This window comes from Cryptomeria japonica, chromosome 4 (assembly GCF_030272615.1).
Source record: "Cryptomeria japonica chromosome 4, Sugi_1.0, whole genome shotgun sequence".
In the NCBI taxonomy this organism is placed as follows: domain Eukaryota; kingdom Viridiplantae; phylum Streptophyta; class Pinopsida; order Cupressales; family Cupressaceae; genus Cryptomeria; species Cryptomeria japonica.
The window spans coordinates 185,882,212-185,903,529 of NC_081408.1; the positions used below are offsets into that span (position 1 = coordinate 185,882,212).

Sequence of the window (21,318 nt, forward strand, 5' to 3'; positions counted from 1 at the left end):
TTGTGTTTAGGTGTTGTGTGTAATTGTCATTGTTGAGATGAGGTTTGTTGGTAGTTAGGTTGAGATGTAGGAAGTGGAAGATAAGATATTGTGGGTGTTGTTGTCAAGTATAATACAAAATTGTAGCTAAGTGTGTAGGTGATGGTTGAGTAAAGACAAAGGTGGTAATGATTGGATTAAGGGTATCATGGAAGGGAATGAGGTTTGGGTTTGTTGGATGTTTTGATTAGCTAAGTTGGGTTGAATCCTAAGAGTGGGGTTAGACAACGTTTTTTTTTTGTAAGTGAGGTGGAGTCATAGTCCTATTAATTAGACAATGTGGAACTAGAAATAGTAGGAAACACCTCTTGTAGTGGGCAATAAGTGTTAAGAGGGTTAGTGGTCACTTATTGCAAGTTTTCATATGATCTCTTGTGGACATTTAATGTCACTATGGGCTCTCACATGGTGAATTTATTTTTTTTAAGTTGGTTGACATTAGAGACAACTATGATTACATATTGAGGCATTTCATATAAGAGATTTTCAAAAGTTGATGTAACTATAGTTTCCTTCTTAATAAGCAAACTCAAGTTGGAACAATCAAAGCTAAGGGAAAGTGTAGTACCCCTCTATAAGTTTCTCTAGGAAATGTGTTTTGTTCAAAGCTATAAAGCAATCATTATAGGTTTGAGTAAGCTTATCTTTCATAAACTTGAAAAAAACTAGGAGAGGATTCAAGTTGATCTACCATGTCTTGTTCATCAACACTAAGATTATCTCATAAACTCTCAATTTGACTATACTAACCAAATGTAAATGGATTTGTAGTACTTTTCTCCATGTTTTTTCCCTTGCAACCTAGTAAAAAATGACATGAACCTAGTGACACTATTTTTTAAGTGGTTTTGGATTTTGAATTTTTTGGATTTTATGGTTTTCAACATTTCTTGGTTCTTTGGTTTTGAAAGCCTATACTAAGGAAAAGACAAAAGATTACAAAATCTAAGGCTCAAAAAGGATAAGGTCATCGTTGGGTTTTAAATGGTGAGGTTCTAATCTAACAATAATATATACAAAGAACCCACCAACAATCCTAAAACTAATCAAGTGGGAGTGACTCTTATTGTGTTCCCAGAATTGGTACTATCCACATGTAAATGGATAGCTAGGAATTACCACCCCATAGAAAAGTGTAGGATCCCTTGTTGAAGGTTGTTAAAATGTTTACCTTGGTTAATTCTGTCTCACCTCAAGGTATGATCTGCATCCCTTGCACCACACTAAAAGACCGTCAAAGGACTCGAGCTAAGTTATACAAGCTATCTATGGGAGTCCTCGAAACACCACAAATTTTTAATACCCAATCCATGAACACTACTCGGTCTACAAGTGTGGGACTTAAGCGCAAGCGAGTGTCCCTTCACCTTGTGTCTTGCCAAGGATTCACTGAACTAAGATACAACTTTTGTTCTCCCCTTTTAATATACGACATTGGAATGTGTGGTTAAGGTCATCCTCAAAGGTAATGAAATCCTTCTATAGATCTCCTAAAACATTAAAAAGTAGTTTCTCATTCTCAATACTATGCAAGCATGCAAGAGAAGAGCATTTGTACACAACCTTTTAGAATGAAAGATAGTTGTTATTTGATTAACCAAATTGTAATATAATGTTCACTATAATCCCTCATAGCAAATTTTTGAAAAGACACATAAAAAGAAAAATATCTATAAAATCTTCTTCTAGTACTCATCCTATAAAAAACAATTCATCAAAAGTTTAATGTTTGTTCTGTGGCTTTTGAAAGGGTTGGTTTTCAAGTTTTGTTCTTTCATGATGAGAGGAAGTTGTACTCAATGATTAGTTAAAAATAGATAAAAGAAGACTTCAAATTAAAAAAATTGATAAATTATAGAAATTACCAAAAAGTGATATTGTAAGTGAAACTTATGTTAGTTTAAAGTATACAAAGGAAATACTCATTTCGAATGATGATACTTGATTCTTGAGAGTTATGTGAAAAAATGACCTACTCCACTATGTTCAGCTTGGAGCTAGCTTTGTAATGCCTATAAGAACTCGAAAAAAAGATAAGTATCGCAAAAAGTATTATTTTTCTACAAGTAGGTTTTACCAAAAATTACATTAAGGGGGAGGCTAGAGTTCAAAAATTATATTAAGGGGGACCTAGAGCTTTAGCTCCCTACAACTTGGCTCCTAGTCATCAATATAACTAGGGGCTAAGTAAAAAACTACTAGATGTTGTTCAAATAGAGGTTTGAGTTTTCAGACCATGGTTTTTTCTTCCAAATAGTGGTTTTGCCTACCAAATAGTGGTTTCAACTCACAAACAGTAGTTTTGAGAATGTGAATAGCAGTTTTGAGCATGCAAACAATGGTTTTAGTTTCCAAGAAAGGGTTTTGAGCTAAAAACTCATAGTTTTGCCTTTAAATAGTGGTTTTGACCTTAAAAAATGGTTTTACACTTGAAAATGATGGTTTTGACACGTTAAACATGGTTTAGCAATCAAAACATGGTTTGCACTTGAAAATAATGGTTTTGACATAGATTTGGTAATTTAAACATGGTTTTGCACTTGAAAATGATAGTTTTGACAAGTTATATATGATTAATGCTTTTAAAAAAAAAAGTTATGCAAATTTAAGAGAAAAAAATGCTATTTTAAATAACAAAACAAAAACTTTATACAAAAAAAATGGATGATTCTTAAACAATAGATAGGTGACTTTAAATAGCAATAAGGCAACTTTTACCTATTTTAGCACGACATTCACCTTGAATATGGCAGTTGTCACAAAGATATCCAAGGTTTTACCATTTAAAAGAGTGTTTTTGACAAGTCTACATGTGAATTGACAATAAAAAAAAGCTTCATTTTTTATTGAAAACATAGTGTGTTGTAGGTTTTACAATAACCAGGGCATTTTATTGAAAAATGTAGGTTTTAATAGTAATAAACCATGGTTTACCAAAATAATGGTGATTTAATAAAATGATCATACAATTTTAGCAATTTTAATAGTGATATTAACATTTTAATGCATTCTTTTGGCAAAGGACTTTTTAAATGCAAATAGATGGATTTTAATAGCAAATATGCACTAACTTGCAAACCATATATTTTATTATGAAACTATGGTTTTGATCTTTAAAACTTTTAAAAAATAAAATAAAATAAAACTCTAATAGAAATTAGAAAATTATTAGATCAATCAAAACTTATAAATGAAAGAAAAACAATTTAAGCACAAACCAAACATGACATTAGAAATCATATAACACATCAGAAATCATAAAGCACAATCATTAGTTCGAACTTGTTTTCTTATCAAAAACCATGTAACCTGTGAAATAAGCACACTCACATAGAACAAAATTAGTCAAAAGATTAGTGTCACATCAAGTGCATTGGAATGTAAACAATGAAATGTATAAACTTAAGATAAAAAAAGACTTGAAATTAACAAATGGAAATCAAGACAAATCCTAATCTACAAACTCCATTGCAAACCTTAAAAAGGAAGATATATCACTTCACCTTTGGATGTGGATGAAATCTTAATAGCATAACACTAACAAAATGATGGATGACTAATTCAACAAAATAGACTTGCTTGAAATATGATTGATGTACCCCAATAATGACAACATGGTCTTATTCATAGACTTTTGAGCGAGGTGAAGATGAAGATGAGGATGATGGCCTAAGTTAATTGGAAAGTTAATAGAGTCAATACAACTACAAACTAGAAATTCTCTCTTTCGAGACCAAGACAATACAATATTCTATTATTTATTTAAGTGATGGATAGTTGTGCACACTAAGTTTCCATTTAGACTAAGTTAACTAATTAGTTGTGTTTGAGTTAACTTAAGTGATGAAAATAGAAATTTTAAGTGGATAATTAATTCACATTTAATTAAATGATAAAATATTATTTGATTAAATGAATAAAGTAGGAAATAATTAAATGGTGGAAATGATTATTAATTGATAATACAATATAAGATGGATAATATGTGGTAAATGGATAAATTGTGATAATTAATAAATGATAAGTGGCAATGATGATGAATTAAGGGTCAACTATTAGGGAAATAATTAAGTGGAAGTTTTCAATTTCTATAAACCTCTTGTCATTTCATACCATAGATCCCATCTAAAAAGAAAAACTCTATTATATTGTTGCATCACACTCTCGTGTTTTATGTTGGCATGAAAACATACTCATCTATTGCCATTTGCTCACACTTTGGCTTACAAACTGCTAGGAATTGTCAAAAACATGTACTGAAATTGTTGCAATTATTTATCATTTGAACTACATGTGTGTGTGGGAAGATTGGAATAAAATGGGTTGATGTAGATGAGATAGTTACAATCTTTTAGGATTAGGGGTGTGATTTCTATCTTGATGGGGCTTGGGAATACTTGGGGCAACAAGCTACCTTTGAGCAAGAAATATTGACCTCAAAGTCATTTTGAATATCTTGGATAGTAAAGTGCACTTTAAAGGCCATGAATTCATGAGAAAACCTTCTTACAAGATTCTTCGTTTTTAGATTCCACCTAATTTTCCTCAAGAGCCCTTTATTGAGCTGAAACTGATGACTTATGCCTTACCAAGGCTTTTGGTCATGTCATGACCAATGGATAAGTCTACTACATATTCAGTAGATATGAATAATATAATGGTGCATACATTAATAAATATAAAATATAATACATAATTATATTTTTTATACTTAAATTGCAAAAAATTCTTTTTAATGACACGAGTTGTCTATATTATGAACAAAAGATACAACTCGAGATAAAAGGGATGAGTGCATGATTTGCATGTGGAGATATTAACGAGCTTGAGGGAGTAATGAGTTTGGAATCACAAGCAATTTTACAACAATATTATGTGTGCAAGATTCCTTCTGCACAATATTTGTATCACGACACCATGATTGAGATGATAAAGCTTTCAACAATACATAAAATACATACCTACTAGTGAATGAATCTCATTAGCACTCCTCTCCCATGTCCTTTTGAATTGGATGTTTTAGTCTAATATATGCTCTATAATAGCTCTTTTATTGTAGCAAGATTCTCAAACAAAGATAAAGCCTCTACTCAATCTTTGAATTTGTTGTACTTTTATTTAGCAATACCCAATTGATCCCAATCTAAAAGTAATGCATATGCCAACCCTCTAAATCATTCCAAGATAATGTCAATACTCTAAGATCCATATCGAATGTTTTTTTATTAAAAAACGACGTTAACTAGGGCACCGACCCTTTAACATAGTCAGAGACTATCTATAACACTTTTACCAACAACCGACAAGGGCATACCCCAAGTACCAAAAACAAGGAAGCAAGTCCCGAACAAACAAGGTTAGACAAGAGAGAGAGAGAAAAACATGTCTAACCATCAACAACCCAGACCCAACTCAAGGAGGGTTAGGGATACCCAAGCCTTGACAAGGAGGGGTTGGGGGGGGCAAGGAATGTTACAACATGATGTATTGCACAAATATTTGCCACGTCTTGAATGTCGTCAACAACAGATACAATAATCTTAACAGAAAATAGGGAGTCCTTTAAGAGTTGATTTGGATATATTTCCCACTGTTACAAACAGCTACCATTGACTTGGGTATGATTAAGTTAGATTTAAGTATTTATATACATAAACATGCCACTTATATGCTATTCATTACATTCGAGATAAACAGATCAAGATGAGTCAAAACATACATCATATATACTTTTCACCTTATTATAACTCAACTCACAAAAATGATGAACTCACATAACACCCTTTGAATTTTGAAATTAACATTTCTATTAATTTATTGAAGATTTGAGTTCTCTCTAACATTTTTAATAAACTGAGTTTCAAAATTAACATATCTATTTATTAATTAACAAATATTGATTCAGCATGACATTCATTTTTTATAAACTCTCAAGAATTCAAAATTAACATATCTATTATGGACACTAACTGCTCATGCAAGTCGTTTATTCAATACTCATGATTGAAAGGTATTTGGCAACCATTTCAGTTGTGTATCTCACGTAATTGACAAAGTTGAGGAGCGATGCTTAAATCAAAAAATCACAAGCTGGATAGATGGTGACAAGAATTTGACCGTTTTTCTATTTAATTTTAATTTTTTAATTAATAACAAAATACCAAAGAAAAATGGCAGTATTTTTCACCTATATGAAGTTGGATAGCTAAAATAAGTTGAAATTATTGATAAGTTCTTTTATAAGTCACCAACCAGGATTATGCACAAACTATATGTAGACTCAAAAAATTTATGCAGTTCAATTGTTTTTGTTATATGTTTTGTTCATTTATTTAGATTTTTAGTAGGATTTTCATTTGGGCTGTGATTTGAGCTGAAAATGAGTTTTAATGGGGATTTGGAGACTGATGAAGATGTAAAGAGACCATTGATTCATCAATCAAATAGTTGGTATAGCAATTCCAGTATTGTCATTGAGAAAGGTTGCAACAGCAGTCAAGTTCCAGGGGTTACTTCCAAAGAAAGTTCTACTAGTGCTCTACTGTGTACTCTTATCGTAGCTTTGGGTCCTCTGCAATATGGGTTCACAGTAAGTTTTATTCTCTTTGATGTAACCAGTCATTTTATGGGGAATGGATTCATCTGCTCTCTTTCATTTGTACAGTTACTTGTTTATTGTTCTTCTTGATGTTTTCAAGCTGTTAATTGTAATAGCCAAATAGAAATGTGCACCATGAAGGTTAGAACATCTTTTTGGGGGTTTGGTTTACAGCCCAAGTAGCATTTCATTTTATCCTTACTTACTGGTCAATTGCAATCCTCATGAAAGCATTATAAGGCTTAAAACCCATTTTCATTGGGAATCTATCGACACAAAAGGCACATGCTAGGGTTTTTCATTCTGCTAAACTTTGCTTGCAACTTCCGCTCAATGTTGTCTGAGAGTCGATGAAGCAACTGTAAGAAGCTTAATCCCTCACAATTTTCCTGTATAAGGGGTTTATGCTGTCAGGCCATTACCTTAGAAGCTAAGTAGGAGCCTACAAGGGGTTTCCCTCTAGGACTCACACCATGTAGCTCAATTAAGCTTAGAAGCTAGGGACAAGGAGATTCTGTTCTGTCAAATTTTTTCTCACTCAGCCTTGACTTGTCCATGTGTGGCATGGTATTACTTATAGGCTATTTAGTAGACTCTTCTATTCTTCACGTCATGAGAGAGGAGTAAATGAGTATATGAATTAATTACTAATTGATTTAGGTACAGTACTTTAATGGTAGTAAACCTAGCTTCAACTTTTACTTCTCTTCCTTACTCCTTACTAAGAGCTCAGTGTAACAAAATTTCAGTCTTAATCAGATATTTTGTCATTGTTTTATTTGTTAACTTTTTCTATCTAAAATTTATTATAACCTCGAGAATCAAAATTAGTTTTTCTTATCACCAAGTGGGGGTAGTTTTAACAAGGAATAATTTGACTTCCTAAAGCTCTTTCTTGCAGTGATTGTAGATGTTACTAAACATTGTGCTGCCCATATTTGTCCATTCCTGCAACATCTTTCCATTCTTTTTGTTGTTAATAACTCTAGAAGCTCCCCCAGTAATGCCTTGTAACACTACGTCTTTACCCTATAATTTGAACCTGAATTCCATCCTCTGATAATTTTGTGTAAACTGTCCCAAAAAGTGTAGCCATTGCACTCCAAAGACGACATCAGTTTTCATATGCCCATCAAATAGAACTCATCTTGCATCTTGTGTCTACCAAGGGTAACCTCCAATTGTTGAAATTTCTTAGTGCATGAGATGTTAAAACTGTCTACCACTATAACATTAAATCCATTGAAATATTCTATTTGTAAACCTCTTGTAGCAACTAATCCTTCATCAATAAAACTGTGTGTCACTCCACTATCAATTAGGACCCCTAGTACTTGAAAAGGATGATATTTAGGAACACCTGACAAGGTTGCCAGTGTGTCCTTTGAATATTCACTTTCTTCTTTAGTTTAACATTTAACTACTTAGGGTTCTGATCCTCATCAGATATTACTTCTATGTAATGCACTTGGCCTTTTTCCAAACAACAGTGTCCAAGTTCCCATGGCTTTCTACACGAAAAACACAATTTGTTTTCACATAGCTCATTTTTGGTTACTTCATCATAATTATTCTTGATGGTAATGCCTTTTATTAAGAAAAAACTTTTTGAAAAGGTTCTAGATTCAGCCCTATAGGAGGGTTTTCCTCAAAGAACTTATTCTTGGCTATGGAAGTTTCCAAATTCAAATTTCTTTTGATAATTTCTTGAAGGGTTAAAAGATCAAATGATTTAAATAAACCCCTGCGAGTTCAATAAAAGTGTGTCCTTGTAGGACCCCTAGTAGTCGAAAAGGATGATATTTAGGAGCACCTAACAAGATTGCAAGTGTGCCCTTTGAACATTCACTATCTTCTTTAGTTTAACATTTAACTACTTTGGGTTCTGATTCTTCTTGCTCATCAGACATTACTTCTATGTAATGCACTTGACCTTTTCCCAAACAACAGTGTCCAAGTTCCCATGGCTTTCTACAAGAAAAACACAATTTGCTTCTGCATAGCTCATTTTTGGTTACTTCATCAAAATAACTCTCGATGGTAATGCCTTTTGTTGAGAAAAACCTTTCTGAAAAGGTTGTAGATTCAGTCTTATAGGAGGATTTTCTTGAAAGAACTTATTCTTGGCTACGAAAGTTTCTAAATTCAAAGCTCTTTTGATAGTTTCTTGAAGGGTTAATGGATCAAATGCTTTAATCAAACTGCTAAGAGTTCAATTAGTCCTTCGATAAAAAAATAGTTAATCTTCTTTCTGAAACATTGGGCACCATTACTGGTAATCTTTGGAATTCTTCTACATAATTCCCTACTGTCCCTTCTTATTTTAATTGCCCAATTCTCTAAAATGAACTTTTGGATCCTTTCTATCAAATCTCTCAAATAACCTTTTGCAAAATTCATCATATGTGTTTATTAGTCTGTGACCTTGGGTAACCAACCCATGGTACCACCATTCAAGATCTGATCCTCCCAATTTAAGGTTGCAAATTTGATGGCATCTTCCTTGATCATTGGTTTCAATGATATACATGTATCTAATTTCTACACCCATGCGCAAGCAGTACTCTTAGTAGACCCTTCAAATGTAGATAATGTTAACTTACCCAAAGCCTGATGGCGTTCATTTTGTCTTAACTTGGGTCTAGGCTTCATTCTTGATCCATTTCTTTCTCTCGTCATATTTATGTAATTTGTGAGATACATTGCTTCTTCAAGTTCTCTAGGGAGGTTTCTATATTCCCCATAACAAGCAGTGATATCATTTTGTAATGAATTTTGTGATTCTTCAATGGCAACTCCTTCTCTCCCTTGAATGAATGTGGGACGAAGGAGTCTATCCACAGACCCAAACTTGTTTCTTTGTGTGAAACTTTTTTGCTCATTCTTGTTATCATTAAAAGTTTCCCACTATCTTGATTATTGGAATTTTCTGCATTATTTATCTTATGTAGCATTTGCATAATCGTAAGGTCAAATTTTCTATCTATTTCATTTGCATAATCACAGTTGTCATTTTCTTTAACCATTTTTACTTCTATTGTTAAATTTTATGTTTTTCTTCGATCTCTTTGATAATATTAGCTGACTCTGTCACTTGAATTGCATATGAAAATAAACTTGCAGGCTAGCAAGATCCAACTTTGATACCATTTGTAATGTCCCCATTAAAAAATTTCTTGTTTTCTTTAAATATATTGAATCTTAAAATGTATCTCAGAAAATATAGAACTTATCCTCTTATCTCTGCTGTAAATCTTCCTCCGATATGCAGTGATCTCTCTTTATTTAAATGCCTTTGAAATGTCTGAGTCTGTCTGAATCAGGGGTTTTCATCCACTAACTTGGTGATGTAAATTAAGAGGTTTTTGTCCTTTAAATTTCAAACCTCAGGGGGTTTCATCCTCAGGTTGCTGAATATCTTACAAAAACTGACATCTGCTTCTCGATAATTGATCTTCCTTATATACCTTTTTCTTTAATAGACAAAACTCTAAACATGCCATCTGACTTTATTAAAACTAAACTTCACTGTAATTTCAGTTTTGTTATTATTAATCCTTCCTCAAGGAATCGCAGGCATCCTTCAACGTCAGCACAGCACGCTAAGTAAACTCTACTTATTTTAGGACTGCCACTGCCCAGCATTACCAAATAGCATTTGTTTTATTGTAACGATGAGACATTACAACCTGCAACAAGCACAGTTAAGAATGAGAATAGCATATGGCTTACAAGTTCCAAGCATTACTAGATATAGAATAGTAAAATATTTTTCATGTAAACAATCATACGATGCTACAATATTAACAATTTAAAAGAAGAAAAACTAATTCCCATTATGAATAGTACCATAGAAAGTGTGTGAACAATGGTACTTTCCCAGTTATGTTTCTGGCATTGATTGAAATTATTTTCAGTAGGTGTTGGAAAACTTGTGTGTGAGAGTTCGCTCAAATCTCACAAATGTCTCATCGTTATTTATTATGTTCAGCAATTTCTAGAATTAAATCCATCATATTAAAACCTACTCCAAAAAGAATGAATATTTAGACTATAATTCTTACACTGTTTATAGTAGGAGTCGATAATAAGTATAAGAGAGAAAATCACCATGCAAACAATTTGTTTCTCTCACATAAAAGTGGATCTAATCTTCTTGTGCACTTTCTCCTCTCAAGCAGGACCTGGATACTTATTTAAACATTCTTGTGCATAATATGAAATAGGATACTAATATTGATGAATTGACATTTGGAAGGTAAAAAACCAAGAAAATTGATATTAGCCATCTTGTTGCAGAATGGATACTCATCACCCACTGAGAGCAGCATTATGACTGATCTCAACTTAACCATTGCTGAGGTATGTTGTATTACACTTAGAGCATTGTATGCACCTCTCTCAGCTAGAATTGAGGATATCGAGCATAGCATTCTTGATGAATTGGCTTCTACAGTTCTCTTTATTTGGATCACTGTCCAATGTCGGGGCGATGATTGGGGCTATGGTCAGTGGGCTACTTGCTGATTATATTGGAAGAAAAGGGGTATGTTCTTAGGATTTCATGATCCTTAAAAGAAAATATAAGTTGATATATATGAAACTACTTGTTCCTTTCAATCTTATTTGATGTACGATGCCCCTTGTACAAGTTCTGATCCTTTTTGAAAATTTCTCTTTACAAACACAGGCACTGGTAGTAGCCTCAATACCCAATATTCTAGGGTGGATAGCCATTTGTTTGGCAAAGGCAAGTTGCAGTTCTTCCATTGATGAGTTCTGTGTCATATAGGCATGACCTAAAAAAACAAATAGCCCTAGAATTATGGCATGCATGTTTCTAAGTTCAGCATCCAAAAATCTGTAACTCACATATGAAAAGAATATATTTTATTATTTTGATTTCATTATTGCCAACTCAGTGCAGGATTCTTCAGTTCTGTATATAGGTAGGTCATTGACAGGCTTGGGAGTAGGAATCATATCATTCACTGTAAGTTCATTGATTTATCACTACCCTTTACAATAAGTTCAAGTTTTCCGTCATTGTGCTTTCCCTCCATTGTAAGATTTATAACTTGTACTTTCCAGTCAGATCTTATTACTGTTAAGAATAGAACCAGAAAGATTAAAACTCAGAAATTAGAAACACAAGAACAAGAAGCACAAGAATTTATCCTGGGAAAACCCTCCACCTGAGGGTGAAAAACCCAGCCACACCAAAATTTAAGTTTTATTGAAGATGCAAAATAGAATACAAAGCTCTCAAGCTCGAATAAGCAGTCCTCTAAATTTGATTGCTAACACTTAACGATTAAGAGAAGAAGCTGATTATATCTTCTGAAGACTGAAGCTTCCTCAATGCGACTAGAACATGATCTTTAGAGTCCCTGAAGAATATAAAAATAGAAAAACACTTTATGCACAGAAGAACGCTGAAGCATATAAAATAGATTGTCTTCCTTATGGACTTCACACGCGCACCAGACAAACTGCAGACCCTACTTTATAGGAGAAAAAGGGATCGAATAGATATCTCGAGACGGAGGAAGGCAGAAAGCCACGACGCCATAACTTCGACGGCAGTTACAAAGCAAACCGAAGCATACTCCCACACCGACATGAGCCACACAAGCGTTGTCACAAATTAACTCACACTGACGAAAGCCAGATAGATGATGACATGAATGAATCTCTCCTCGGAAGGAATACGAAGAGAATAGGAGATGAACCGCAGGAGATACGAAGCGACCATAAGTGCACAATCAATACAAGAAGTGCGGTGACAGATATGATAAAGAACTGAAGCACTTCCAACAAACTTACAAGCGATGAAATAAGCCACAACGACCATAGAGCTCAAAACGGTCAAGCAAAATTTAAGAACTGTGAAGAGATGCGACAAGATAAACAAAACAACAGCAAAAAGAAATTCACAACCATCGCAGGTAATGATGTCTGCTGAAGTTACAAACATTAACAATTACTTGCATAGAGATATATGTTTGTCAAAGTAATTCTAATTAAAAATTCGCTAAAGATGATTTCTGAGGACAAATGGAAATTATTACTTGCCACAACAATATTCAGATGAAAATTGAGTTATCTCATCAAGAATTTCGAACAATATAAATTCCTTCATTCCAGACATTTGTCTGTATTGGTCAGATATTTTACACTCCCATATTGCACTGCTGTTCTTCATTTGGATGTTAGCCAATCAAAAATTTCCATGACTAATAACAGGGAATACTAATTGGAGTTATGGGGAAGAAAAATGGCATAGATGTTCACGTAATCATCTGCATTATATGTTATGATATTTTCAGGTGCCTGTGTATATTGCTGAGATAGCTCCTAAACACTTGCGTGGAGGTCTTGGCACAGTCAACATGGTAAGAACTTAACCCATTCAGTATTTGCTGAAAACTCAACCTTTATACTGGCCTTAAAGATAACATATGGTCAATGATATTCATTTGCAAAGTCCAAGTTGTAACAAATTAAGAACTACTTGTGAAACAGCTTTCCATAACAATTGGTATATTTGTGGTATATCTATTGGGAATGTTCATTTCCTGGAGGCATCTTGCAATTGCAGGTAAATTTGTGGAAATTATATGAAAGAGAGGAGAATGTATAATTTAAATCATTTTGTTAAAATTTCATGGAGTAGTTGCTAAATAATGCTCATCTTCCCAGTATTTTATGGCTATGCAGGTGCAATTCCTTGTAGTTTATTGGTTCTTGGGCTTTTTTTAATCCCAGAAGCTCCAAGATGGCTGGTATGCTTCAATGAAGTTAGATTCTATCTTTTAATGAGGTGTTAAGTTTCAATTATAAAGAGATTGAGACTTTTCACCATCATTAAAACTCATCGTGGTTAATCTGTGTTTATGGGTATACAGGCTAAGATTGGTAAAGATTTAGATTTCGAAGCTTCTTTACAAATCCTCCGTGGGTTGGACTGTGATGTTTCAATTGAGGCAACTGAAATTAGGGTAATTCTTTCACCAAAAATTTTATCTCCCATTCATTTCCTTTGCACCATATCCTTACTGTTCTATCACAATAAATACAGAACAAAAGAATCCATAATGTTATTTTTGGCTTTGCATTGGGTGGTCCAAGCAGAAAGAAACATCTTGTACCATTTTTTCTTTACCAGACCACCCTTGTGAACACCATAGCATTTAATCTCCTCAAATGAGCAATTCATTTACTAGAGCAAACCTGCAAGTGGGAATTGGCAGTTGTTTTCAAGAATGAGCCTTTGCTACAATTGATCTGAAAATTTACTGTGCCTTAGAGTGCAATGGAGCTTAACAGGAAAGAATCAAATATCAAATCGTCTGAGTTGTGCCAGTGGAGATATGCATTCCCTCTTACTGTAAGTATTCTTACGTTACCCTGTGAATGCAGGAATCTGCAATATATTCTCTATATTTTCCACATCTCTAATTTTGCAGGAAATTGTTTATGAAATCTCTCTATGCTTCTGGTTAAGATGTTGGTGGAGTTGTTTATAATGTTATGATGATTTAAGGCTAAGGCTTTGTCAGATGTCAACAAAATGGAATGTCAGAGGGACGACACCTTTGGTTATGTCTGCCACATTTTTGTCTAAATGTTGCTCTTCCAAACTAGTCTCTAACTTGTATTCTCCAAGTGAAGTTTATTGCAGTTCATTATTATTCTTTTATCTTCCATCCAGTAACTTGAACACTAACTAATGTACGTATAGATTGCACCCACAAATCATTATAATTAGTATGCAACACAGTTTTAAGAACATCTGAGCATGTGACTCTTAAGTTTGTCAATCTCCATCTCCTCTGTGTAAGTACTCAATGGGGGCATAGTTCATGAGTTTGAAATCACCCATCTCCCTTCTGGTATATTTCGAATTCCAGAGAAACAATTACGCTTGACATTTTAAGCATTCCCTGCACTAGATTAGTATAAAGAGGTTCTTATTTTATTATTAAGCCTTATCCTTGTTTGATGAAAAATGTGACCCTAATTATATAGCAAGAATCACTTTAACTCTTTCCTTTGATACATTGTCTTCAATATACCATGTTTCATGCACTTGATCGTAGTCCTAAAACTCTCATAGTGCATATTAGATTTCCTTTCCTCTAGCATTGATATGTACAATCATTGAAAGTATCTTAAAGGAGTGAATTGTTTTGGCATATGGATTTAATTCATAAGTAATAAGAATTTATTTAGAATTACAATATTGAAATTTATTTTGATAATGCAAGTTGTCCAAGGATCAAATATATCCTCCAATAAAGGTGTATTTTCATTATATGTCCATGTTCACATTCCTTCACATATATGTGTATTTCCATTTCTTAGGCACATCATCTTCTTAACTATACCCTTTGTTCCAGAGAGCAGCAAATCCACGATCCACCTGAGTCCTTTACTTGACAGCCTTCAAGTGCAGTTATGCTAAGTTGTGGTTAGATGCCCACCTTCTCGTTGCAAATTCTACTAACCACCTTTCTAGTAATCTCCACTAGAACTGCATCTTCCCTAGAATTTCATTTACCATAGTAGATTTACAAATTTATCCATGAATTCCTTCATCTGCCTTTCGTCTTTTATGCTTGCTTCATCTATGTATACTAATGATTACCTTTATAGATCTTAGTTGATTATGTGAACTAGCATTGTATTTGAAATATTTTATTAATGGAAATGTATGGTGTAAGAGTCTTATTGTTTTAGAATGGTTGCTGTCAGATTGGCATTGGGCTGCTTGTATTGCAGCAGTTGACAGGAATAAGTGGCATCATGTTCTACAATTCTTCCATTTTCAAATCCGCTGGTGAGCTGTTTTATTAAAACTTAATTTTCTACCAACCAATAGTGGTCCGTACACAACTATGTTAGAATCCATGCATTGCACATACCTCAAAGTACAAAAGATTTGGAAGACAAGAAAGAAAGAAATTATGTTAACGTATACAGATGGAAAAAAGTAGGACCGTGGGATTCAAAAGTATATTAAATTATATGAGGGAAGTACCTGGCCAAAAATAGAAGGACAACAAAGGGCAGTCCCATATTTGTAGGAGATTTTCAAGTTAAAGATGATTGTCTTGTAAGGGATGTGGAATCTACTCGGGAAAGAAATGTGTAATCCAGAATGAAAATGGTAATTAATTTCTAATAAATCCAACAGGTATCTCAGATGCTGAGGTTGCCTCCCTTGTACTGGCTGGAGTTCAGGTGATTGTGAAGTCCTAAGCTGGAAGTGATTCAGCCAATTGCTTGAAAAAAGATTTGGAATAAGGCCTTTGTTATTTTTTATACAGAACTAATGGCCTTGAACTTGTATAATGATGTCATATAGGTTGTGATGACTGGATTCATTGCATGGCTAATGGACAAGGCTGGTAGGCGTCTTCTCCTCATGGTAAATAAATAAGAAACTTATATTAATGTTCTGCTACCACAATGGAAAATCACCACAGATTCAACTGAATCTTTGTAAGAAAATTACATATCACTTCTTTCACTTTGCCAGATCTCATCTGCAGGAATGGCAGCCAGCCTTTTCCTCATAGGGATTGCATTCTACCTAAAGGTAGTCTTTTCAAATACCACAACATTTCTTTTGTAGCAGATGCATAACATTTGCAGGCATTAATTTATGCATTTGGTATGGACAAACAGAAAAATAAATAAATTCTTATTGTTAACCAACTATTTATGTATTTTGATGACCTGAAGAATGAAACTTAAGGAATTCCTCACTTTGAAGTTTGATCTCATGCTCCATGGAATCTTGCAGAATCATGTGCTGGGAGCTTCCTATCTTTCCAGTATTTTAGCTTTAATTGGTTTACTGGTAGGCTTGGGAGTCAAGTTACCTCTCAGGTTTTCTAATTTCAATGCAAATGATCACACTTCCATTATAGTCAATTTCTAGCAATCAATTTGACACATTGTTGCTCTTTGACACAGGCTTGCATTATCTCCTTCTCTATTGGTATGGGGGCCATCCCATGGATTATTATGTCTGAGGTAGTGTGTCTTCTCCAATTTACACTCGAGAAATATTTTTGGAAAAGACTCTGAGTTTGGCCATATTTTTCAATTCAGAAAATTGAGGTTTACCCAGTATAATATTTGGCATTAAAGAAACAATTTGCAAATTTTGAGGAAGTGGATGTGATCTAGTGGTTAAATTTGTCATGATTACCATTTCCCGAGGAATCATACTTCATGCAAACTCATCAATATAAAAGCACGTGGATATGTCCGGTAATGTAGAAATTGGGCTTCTATAATGCTCTGAAACTTTGATCTTGCGTTAATGTTAACCTTCTTGGTCCAATTTCCCTATACATAAGACATTCCATCTATGAAAGATTCTATTCAAATTGTTCTGATTTGTGGTTTTATATATGCTCAACTATAAGGCACCCACTCTATTCTACTCTACTACTGCAGATACTTCCTATCAATGTCAAGGGCATTGCTGGTAGTATGGCAACATTGGCCAATTGGTCTCTTTCCTGGGCAGTAACAATGACAATAAACTTACTCTTAGAATGGAGCGAAACAGGTAACCTTTAACCAGATCATCAACTCCAATTCGGGAAACTAGGGTAGGTTTCCTTTTTATTGTTTCTGAGATCATTGTCATAGGATCAGAAACTAAAATTGGGGTTTGTTCCGTGCAGGAACATTCATGCTGTATGCCCTGTTCAGTGGTCTTACCTTAACCTTTGTAGTACTGTTTGTACCTGAAACTAAAGGAAGAACTCTGGAGGAAATTGAAGCATCACACAAATAAGTTTGGGGCGGTTAGGAACTATAAATAGTACTCTTGGATGATATATTGCTATATAAGAATCAGGTGGGTGTGGTTTGTGAATGCAATAAAATTCGTTGGCTATGAAATTGAAAGATAAAGCACCATACATGGAAATATATTTTGTCCTCAAAAATTTGGGTCGGCGAATCCGCAAAACACCATAACATCTTTACAACTGCCCATATATGAGAATCCATGGCCTGTTTCGATAAAGAAACCATGACAAAAGGGTCTTATAATGAACTTCTGGAGCATTTGAATAGTAATGGACATTTGGTATTGAATAGCGATATATTGTGCTTTAGGTTCTTCGGTTGCTTTAAAATATTGATTATATGGTCTGTAAGAATTGTAATCCAAATCTTCTGAGTGAAATTAATACGAATATTTTATTGGTACTCTTTGTGCAGTTGCGTCATGGACTTTGTACAAGGATAAAATATAGAATTTGGTATTGACAAGCAATTTTCCATCAGATATAAATACTGAAAGAGACTCGAAACTGTTCAATGTGATTTCCCAAATGTTATAGGAAAAACCATGAGTTACTAATCAAACCTATCCTGACGGTATAATTGACTTACAGAGATTCCAATATATGAAACAAGTTACAAAATCTGATTTTTTTTACATTGACGAAGAAAGCTTAAAGAGGGCATATGTTCACAAAGAACATCAAAATAAAAAACAACACTTATAATGAAGTCAACACTGCCCTCCCAAAAGGGCAACTGTTTACAAAACAACCACTACAGAAAATTCATAAAAGAAAAGTAAACAAACAGAAATTTCATTGGGAAAGGTCGGTTAGGAAGAGAACCCGGTGCCTCAAAGTTGCTGATTTGCACTGAATCCCACTGAATCCTGACCATTACCCTCCAAGTGCTCAATCATGGCTTGCATCTAGGTCTTCAGACTCTCAATATGATTCTCTGTGAGATGATCCACCCATTTTGGTCATTAAAACGGGAGAGAAAAAATCCACTTTTTGAAGGAGAAGCAAACAATTGGTTCCTAATCGCGAGCGACAGGAAAAAAAATAGCGATTTTCTTGTTGATCTTCATGTGATTACTAGATCAGCAAAACCTTTTCTATTTTTTCTTGTTGATCTTCATATGATTACTAGATCAGTAAACCCTTTTCTATTTTTTATTGGTTGTATTTAGAAAGGATCATCTCAAAATTAATTTATCGTTTAATTTTTATAAAAAGATGTAATGTTTACGGTGCTTAAATTGTTAATATTAATAATTGTATGGTCGCAAAATAATTTAAATTAAAAGTTATTTTTTCTTATAATTTAATAATTTGTAATTATTTTCTTAATTTCATTTCATCCATCATCTACATGAGTTTTTTCATTATATTTTTTAATATATTAAATTATATTGTTTATATTTGTACTCTAAATTTTTTTCATATTTGTATGTTTTTATTGGTGTATCATCTTTTGGGATTTTGATACATCAAACTGAAAAACTTAAAAGAAAATCATAATCTTTAAACTATTAAAAAAAAATGATTTCTAACAAATTAGTAAATATATTGGGACAACTAATTAGACGTCATGGATTGTGGAAATCTTATGTCTATTAAATAAATCCTTTTTTACAATCTTAACCCAATTTTTTAGTAGCACACTAATGAAATCATCATATTAACACAAAAAATCATATTATTGGCAAGAACTTGATGCAATATGTCTATCCTTATATATGGTATTAATTTGTTTTCATTATGAATGAATATCAATGGGGTTCACATATTATAGAATAGTAAGTCATCAAAAACATTATAGCACATAGCATATTTGTTGATAGTTCATTGCATGATTGGTTTAGAATTATCACATAATTATATTATCTTTTAATGTTTCAGAATACATTGAATCATTTTCAACAAAATGTTCACCATCTATTGGGGCCTCATTACCATTGCATGTCGTCATCATTCACTATTGTTGAGCATATTGCATATCATAGGGAAGCTTGTAAATGCACATATATGCTTCTCAAATAATGCTTTTGTTGTTATTTAGAGTTGAATGAGCTTCAAAATTGAAAAAGAAAGCACCTTCAAATAAAGGGATACCTTTGATTGAAGGATACCTTCATTTGAAGGTGTTTTGTCATTATTTTTAAAATAATAAATCATGCCCTTGTTTGAAGGTGACCTTCAAACAAAAATCTTATTTTATTGCTAAAAAGTGAATAAAGCATAATAACTTTTGGAAAGTCATTTCGCTTTCACTATTTTAGTAGCATGGTCTATGTGTGATATTACATTAACTTGTAGGTTAATTTTTAGTTTAGATTAATAAATAAATTAGTTTCTTGGGAGTTATTCTCATGAATAAGATGATTAGTTTAATAAGAAAATCAAAGACTTTATAGTTTATCCATGATGATATAAAATCCATCTTGATTGAAAAAAAAAAATTCAATTTTATTTTTATCTGCAATAATGGTGTGGAGTGAAGTTGTTTTTATTGGCTCTATCATTGTCAATATGGTATCAAAGCATTAGTTATTCCTATGCATGAACATTTGAATGTAGTGAACTCCATGAGAATGATAAAGGTACTCAATTCACACATATTGTTGGGCACTTGAGTATTGCTAATAAAAATAGAATTTTAACTTTGTCTTTTTATTACATCGCATTAAAGATTTTAAGAGCATGTAAGTCATAAGAGTGCCATTGCTTTTCCAACAATAAGGCGAGGTGAATTAACAACTGTGGAAGCCTGATGTGAAACTATTTGATCAAATGGGAACATTTGAAAAGTGCAAAAGTTTGGTAGATGTTGTGTGGGACTCAAATGTTGAGGACATGGGGTTAGGTACATAAGTATTTAGTTTTGCAAAATCATAGTCATTCATATTGTGTTTTAACCATATGCATTTTAATGTTGGTCATCAGATGACTTCATCATTTATTAGGTAGCGAATAGGCATTTTTATGACCATTATGAACATTAGATGGTCGTGAAGTAGGTATAACTATTAGATAGGTGTTTGTGGATTTTTCTTTAGCAAAATATCTTAAGAGAACATCTTGTGAAATTAAGTTGTGATTAAGAGAAGAAAAATCTTAAATATTTTCTTTTATATGAGATTTAGGTGCAACATTTTTTTATTGGGTGTAAAGCCTTACTTTGGAAACATTTTGAACTCCATTTACCTTGTAGTTTAATCTTGCACAACTATGCGCACTTAGGTCTTGGATTTGTGTGAATCAAAGGAAAGAAGTTGGATAGGAAAATGTGGGAGCCTGCAAATTGATATATGTATACTCTATTGTAACTTTTGAATGATAGGTGACTCAATGAAAGAATCTACTACAAAGGTATGAATGATTGCCTCTAATTTGGGATAGACATAAGCAACAAAGTTGAATAAATAAAATAAGGAAGATCATGTCACATCCCAATTTTATATTTATTGATAAATGTATGTGCATGAATAATAATTAGAAGTGATTACTAATAATGTTTGATATTGAGATTAAAATGAAGATGAATTATTATGATGCAAGTACTTTAGATTATGATTATGGTTTTTATGATATATATACATGTACATGTGTGTGTGTAACACACACGTACATATATAAGTGGGAGAATATTAGGATAAGATGACATTATGCAATCCTAAGTCATTTTCATGTGTCTCCATAATCATTGGAAGGTGTTCTTGGATTCATAAGGACATGAGGGATATTTTTTAAAATATTTATTTACCTATCACAAATTGTAATTGCATTTATGGAGATGGATCCAATCATCAGTAATGAAAACAAAGCTTATTGGTAATGCTCTTTGGTAATGGGGATGACTTG

General features: G+C 33.1%; 1 protein-coding gene and 1 long non-coding RNA gene across 2 annotated transcripts; one reads left to right on the forward strand and one right to left on the reverse strand.

Annotated features, from left to right (window-relative positions):
* Positions 1–6,283: 6,283 nt before the first annotated feature.
* On the forward strand, positions 6,284–17,790 carry LOC131028087 (sugar transporter ERD6-like 4). Its single transcript, XM_057958303.2, has 18 exons — positions 6,284–6,628; positions 10,937–10,999; positions 11,094–11,183; positions 11,328–11,387; positions 11,565–11,630; positions 12,967–13,032; positions 13,163–13,238; positions 13,358–13,422; positions 13,546–13,638; positions 13,947–14,027; positions 15,395–15,479; positions 15,837–15,883; positions 16,008–16,070; positions 16,182–16,241; positions 16,449–16,505; positions 16,622–16,681; positions 17,111–17,225; positions 17,344–17,790. Exons 1-18 carry the CDS (start codon positions 6,419–6,421, stop codon positions 17,454–17,456), a joined length of 1,470 nt encoding a protein of 489 aa, XP_057814286.2. The 5' UTR covers positions 6,284–6,418; the 3' UTR covers positions 17,457–17,790.
* Positions 9,802–18,633, reverse strand: LOC131028088 (uncharacterized). The gene is made up of 2 exons (XR_009102566.2): positions 18,298–18,633; positions 9,802–10,326 (listed from the first exon to the last, which is right to left on the reverse strand). It is a non-coding gene; the product is annotated as an uncharacterized LOC131028088 (long non-coding RNA).
* Positions 18,634–21,318: the final 2,685 nt, after the last annotated feature.

Excerpts from the sequence above, each read along its gene's own strand:
- LOC131028087 (XM_057958303.2), top strand. The coding sequence starts at position 6,419 with ATGAGTTTTAATGGGGATTTGGAGACTGATGAAGATGTAAAGAGACCA. Across the intron at positions 13,239-13,357 it reads GAGGCATCTTGCAATTGCAG|GTGCAATTCCTTGTAGTTTA; the intron begins GTAAATTTGTGG and ends ATGGCTATGCAG. Across the intron at positions 15,884-16,007 it reads TTGTACTGGCTGGAGTTCAG|GTTGTGATGACTGGATTCAT; the intron begins GTGATTGTGAAG and ends GATGTCATATAG.